The sequence below is a fragment of the Sapajus apella genome, unplaced genomic scaffold (assembly GCF_009761245.1).
Source record: "Sapajus apella isolate SASKATOON/1434 unplaced genomic scaffold, GSC_monkey_1.0 scaffold97, whole genome shotgun sequence".
In the NCBI taxonomy this organism is placed as follows: domain Eukaryota; kingdom Metazoa; phylum Chordata; class Mammalia; order Primates; family Cebidae; genus Sapajus; species Sapajus apella.
In genome coordinates, this window is record NW_022437037.1 from 7855448 (window position 1) to 7860877 (window position 5430).

Consider the following 5430-nt stretch of genomic DNA (forward strand, 5'->3'; position numbering starts at 1 on the left):
TGGGGCAGAAGCTGTTTATTTGGTGTCAGGCGGGTGGGTCAGGGAAGGCTCATTGCTGGAGGGTAGGTCCAGGCGGCCCAGGCTCCATGTCTGGCAGCAGGGTGGACTCTGGAGGTGCAGACCCGGGGACCACTGTGCTGGGAAGAGAAGAGGTCAGGGAGGCTGCAGGGTAGAGGCCAGGGAGGCTGCAGGGTAGAGGTCAGGGAGGCTGCAGGGTAGAGGTCAGGGAGGCTGCAGGGCGGGGCAGAGGCCAGGCCTAGAGCTCCCTCCCCAGGCTCCACAGCCCCCATGTCGGCCACTGCTGGGCAGCCTTGGGGCTTCAGAGCGACCTCAACTCCTCCAACACCTGAGCAGGCCTCTGAGCAGCCTCAGTGGGTGGGGGAGGGGGAGTGGACCAAGTGGGGACAGGTGCAGGGGGCAATGGGCCGAGCTGACACCTGAGGAGCCCAAGGGTGGCCTCGCTGTGGACGGGCTAAGGAGGACCCTCACTCGGGCTGGCAGGCCCAGGGACAGGTGAAAGAAAGGACTTCCCAAAAGTCCCAGGAATTGCGGGTGGGCAGACTCCAAGGTGCCAACCTCCTGCCTGGGCCGGGAGGTGTCCCTGCCTGTGTGGGATGGCAGGGGCCAGAGCAGACGGACCCTCGAACCCTGGGAGCAAGGCCCACTCACCCTAGTGTTCGGGAACGCAGCTTCCTGCAGAGACCCAGAAAAAGCCAGTGATGAGAAGATGCCCTGGCCCAGGGCCCAGACCCCGTCACAGCCCAGAGCCCAGACCCCGTCACAGCCCAGGGCCCAGACCCCGTCACAGCCCAGAGCTCAGAGCCTGCCACCATGAGGACCCTAAGCAGGAGCCCCTGTGAGGAGACTCGGGGCACACGGGGACACGGGGGTCATGGGACACTGGAGGTCACAGAGAGACACACGGGGCACATGGGGGACGGGGGACAGGGCACATACATCCTCTCACCCATCTGTAGGGGCATGAAAATATTCCCCTCTGAGAGTCCCTTGCGCTGCACGAGTTTCTTAAATTCTTCCAGGGCCTCCAGGTTGGTGTCGGGATTCCGACCTGCAGGTGAGGTGACCAGGTCAGCAGAGGTGGGGACAGCGGCCCGGCCCTGCAGGCAGCAGATGCGGAAAGGAGACGGCCATGGCCCAGCACTGGGACGTGGGGAGGGGAGGCCCAAGAGGGGACCAGAGTTTGAGGGTGGGGCTGGGGACAGAGGAGACGGCCATGGCCCAGCTGAAAGGTCCATAGGAAGTGGGACAGTGGCGGGGACTATCCAAGCCACTGAGCAACCCCAGGGGACCTGGGCAGCTCCCAAAGCCACCCTGTAGGGTCACAGCCCTCACCTGGAGGAATCTTGTGTCCCAGAGGGACTGGCTGCTCTCCTGCCCTGGAGGGTCCCTGCCCCATGAAGGGCTCTGTCAGGACACTACCTCCCCCGTAAGATGACACTTTTATACCCGAGACCCCAGAAGTGGCCCTTGGCAGGTTCATGTCACCAAGGGCCGTGTCTGTCCCTGCCTGGCCCGCCCCATTCCCACTTCAGGAACTTGGACCAGCGGCCAAGAGCAGCGCTCAGTGCCTGGCACATGAAGGCCAGTGCAGGGGGTTTCCCCTTTCCCCCATGCCAGGGCATGGTGATGCCGGTTCCACTGGCTTCTGGAGGCAGAGACCGTGGGTCAGGACATGCAGGCCCCAGCGGGCCCTCACCCATGAGCTCTCCCATGCGGAACAGACCCCCATGGCGCTGGTCTTTGCAGTAAAAGATGCAGTGGTCCGTCCCAGGCAGCTCCTGCAGGTATATGAGTTTCCTGCCCCCATCTGTAGATGACAGAGAAGGTGGGTCTTCAGTGCCCTCATTCCCAGAGAAAGCACTCAGGACCACATGAAGGAACACTCGGGAATGTTTCAGTGGTCACCCAGGTGCCCCGGACAGTCTGAGCTGGGCCTGGCTGCTCTGCACAGCGTGTACCCTGACACTGAGGCAGGAGCTTCCTCTGGGGAAGGTCCCAACCCAAGCAATGGAGCCACAGAGGCCAGAGCACGTCCAGGACTATAGCCCGGCCTTCCCAGCCCCAGCAGTGCCCCTGCCCTACTCTTCTGTCCCTAACGCTAATCCTCAGCTTCCCCATCCGTAAACCTCAGCCTCCCTGTACCTAACCCTTGGCTTCCTTGATCCCTAACCCTTGGCTTCCTCAATGTGTCCCAGAGGGAAGGTGTGATCTGGTCCATCTCCACTGTGGACAAGCCTGTCACACCTGGTGTCTGAAGTCAGGGCCACCAGACCCCCAGGAAGGAGAGGCCAGCCGGTCCTCATAGGTGGGCAGAGTCAGGACCCTAGCAGAAAGGCAGCCGGGTGCTTTCCGCCTGCAGTGGGGCTGGGGGAGGCTCACATGCGCTGAATTTGCCAAGCTCCTCCGTTTTCCGCATCAGGATTTTCTTTTGGAAGCACCGATCATTCCTCCTGAAAAACAGGAGACACGCGGGCAGCGGCTCCCAGGACACACCTGGGCTGTCTTCAGCTCACCTGGTGCATGGTCGTGACCCAGTGACCTGAAAATTCCACTGCCCCCTCCTACGCCCCGCACCAAGCTTTAGGATGCCCCGGCTCTTTCCCTCCAAGGCAGGGGGTGATTCTTACCAACGCCCGAAACATGGATGGGGGGTGAACGGTGGGTCTCGGGAGGGGAGAGAAAGCGGCCCGAGGGGACCCACAGAGGGCAACACTCACATAAAGGTGAATGTGGCTTCCAAGTCCCCACGGTCCAGGGCTGTCACTGTCACTGGGGACACCTTCCTGGGCCTCTTCTCCTCCGGAAGGTCCTTATCGGTCACCACGGCCTTCACATACCAGGTCCCTGTGATCTGGAGCAGGCCGAGGCCGTGAGCCCACCATGGGCTGGCCCAGAGCCTACCCTGACTGCCGCACTCAGGCCTGCAGCTCTAATCAGACAGCCATGCTGCCCGGCTGCCACCCCTAGAGGCTGGCTGGGTTCCTGCACCGTCGTTAGAGCTCAGTTAGAGTTGGTTAGGGCCAGCCGTTACCTCCCCACCCCCCAGGGCTCCCAGCCTCTGGTGGAGGGAAAGCGTGTCTGCACCCCATGGACCCCGGGCCCCAGCACCAGGTGAGCCCTCCCTCCCCAGGGCCCAACCCCACGAGACCTTCAGGGATCAGGTGTCAGTGCAGCAGGACCCCCTGAGCTGAGCCTGCTCCGGCTCCGGGTCCCAGGAGGGGCCGTGTCTGCTGGAGGAACAACAGGACCCCTCCCCCTGACGCCAGGCTGGGAGCACGGGGTCAGAACCCAGCATTGACTGATACCTCCTAAAGCAGGGCCCCTGGCGCTGCCCCCTGCCCAGGAGTCGGCCTGGCTCCTCCACCCGCCCACACCAGCCCGGCTCACATCCTCCTCCTCCAGGGCGAAGGTCAGGGCAGCGGCCAGGCCGAGCGTGACACCCAGGAGCAGGGTCTTCATCTCCAGAGCTCTATACTCACGACCTCGGCGGGCCACCGGGAGTCTGAACAAGTCTGTGCCGGCTTCTCTCAAGGTGTCCTTTGTGGCCCTCTAGCCAGTGTCCTGGGAGCACGTGGCACAGGTCACCCCTCCCCACAGTGGCAGCCAGTCCTGCATCCGGGAGGGGGAGTGTCATCATTGCTGGCATCTTATGGGCAGCAATTCAGTGCCAGCCAGAGAAGAAAAGACACATGATGTGCCCAGGGTTTGCACCACCCGAACGCGCCCACTCAGACCAGCCCGGAGGACTTGCCAGGACGGGGCAGGGTGGTGTGTGTCTGCACCCCGAGCCACAGAGGGAGAACCCACGGCCTTGGGACGTCCCTCTCCCACCCCTGAGCCCTCCCAGCACCCCGGCTGGGACCCTGGGCAAGTTCTCTGGGGAACTGGGCGTCTCCCCTGCTGAGGAGAAAGGGGCTGGGCTTTAGAACCACAGAGACGTGGGGCTGCTGCCCGCTGAGCCCGCACACCCTAGCGCCCAAGCTCTGGGACCCACGCTGCACTGATCTTCCCTGCCCCGGACCCTGCACTTGAGCCTCCTAGGGGCAGAGGAGGATACCACTGTGTGGCTCAGGGTCAGTTTATACACGGTCTCCTCGGGCCATACGAGGGACCACGCCGCCTCCCCAACCCCACTTCACTCCATACCTGAGCCAGGCCGTGCTGTCCTCAGAGCACGCAATCTCTCTGGATGGTTCTGTCCATTTCTTCCTGCACGTGTTCATCGGCCATCTCCCCGTTAGAATTTACGTTCCCCTCTCCCATCAGCTTTGACGGCCCCAGCCCACAGGACAGGCCTTGAATCTCATCCCTTTAGATAAATGGGTGGCATGAGGCACCAACAGCCACCTGCCAGCCTTGCTCAGCGTTCGTGAGTGCTGAGCTCCTTTGGGCACCTGGCTCCGCTGGCCTCATCCCCAGACAGCCTGAGCAAGAACTGTGCCTTCTCCTCCTGGACCTGGTAGTTCCCGGGCCTGCGTCATCTGCCCTGGGACCCACGGCTGAGTCACGCTCTGCAGGCAAGTGCTGGGCCGGCATGCTGGCATCTGTGTGCCTCAGTGGTCCAAGATCAGACACCCTTGAGTACTTGCTAAATAATACTAACGCACACTCTACTAACCCCGGGGGGCTGTAAGGAGGGGCTGGTGTGACCCAGTCCCTCACCTCTCCCACGGCAAGTGCTGGTGAGCAGAAACCACCCCCCATGCCCCCAGGCAGGAAAGGTGGGGCCTGGGCTCTTCAGGACAGGAGATGAGCAGACAGGCTGGCGTCTCTACATCAGCAGGAAGATGTCTCTGTTTCCTGTTTTTGTTGACAGTATCCCAGGCACCTCGTATTTCACTGGTTGGTTGCGAATCATCTAAGCACCTTACGACACTGGCGCTGCTGGCTCAATCCTTGAAGAAAATGCTGGAACAACATGCACAGATGCTTCAGAGAACGGGGCTCCCCCACGGGTTCCACGCTCAGTGCAACGGCTGCTCCCCAGGAGCCTCCCATTGTCCACCCATCTCACCCTGTGTCCCAGTCTCGTCCGCCAACTGTGTTCTTTTAGATACTGGTTGGGTTCCAGTGGTGCAGACGCCGTCAGGAGATGGTAGGGCTGGAGGCTGGGGGTCAGCCCATGGCAGATGGGAGGGGCGTGATCCCTGGTCCCCAGTGCTTTGTGGCCTGGCACGTTTCTCTGGATGGCTGTGTTCCTTCTGATGGTGATGCCTGTTGGGCTGTTAAAGGTATCTAACAAAATCCAACACCCATTCAGGATAACAACGCTCAAAAAATAGGAACAGAAGAGAACTTTAACTTGACAAAGAACATCTACAAAAAAACCTGTGGCTAACTTTCTTTCTTTCTCTTTTCCTTCCTTCCTTCCTTCCTTCCTTCCTTCCTTCCTTCCTTCCTTCCTTCCTT

At 61.4% G+C, this 5430-nt stretch overlaps 1 protein-coding gene across 2 annotated transcripts; it reads right to left on the bottom strand.

The window, feature by feature from the left end:
- LOC116536041 (odorant-binding protein 2a-like) lies at positions 1-4425 on the bottom strand. 2 transcript variants are annotated; one of them, XM_032257741.1, is made up of 8 exons: positions 4168-4425; positions 3409-3582; positions 2739-2872; positions 2401-2471; positions 1718-1828; positions 968-1069; positions 670-693; positions 1-137 (listed from the first exon to the last, which is right to left on the bottom strand). In XM_032257741.1, exons 2-7 carry the CDS (start codon positions 3478-3480, stop codon positions 671-673), a joined length of 513 nt encoding a protein of 170 aa, XP_032113632.1. In that variant the 5' UTR covers positions 3481-3582; positions 4168-4425; the 3' UTR covers positions 1-137; position 670. The 2 variants fall into 2 exon arrangements, with proteins under 2 accessions (XP_032113632.1, XP_032113631.1); XM_032257740.1 differs by lacking the exon at positions 1-137 and adding an exon at positions 167-185.
- Between the last annotated feature and the right edge of the window lie 1005 nt (positions 4426-5430).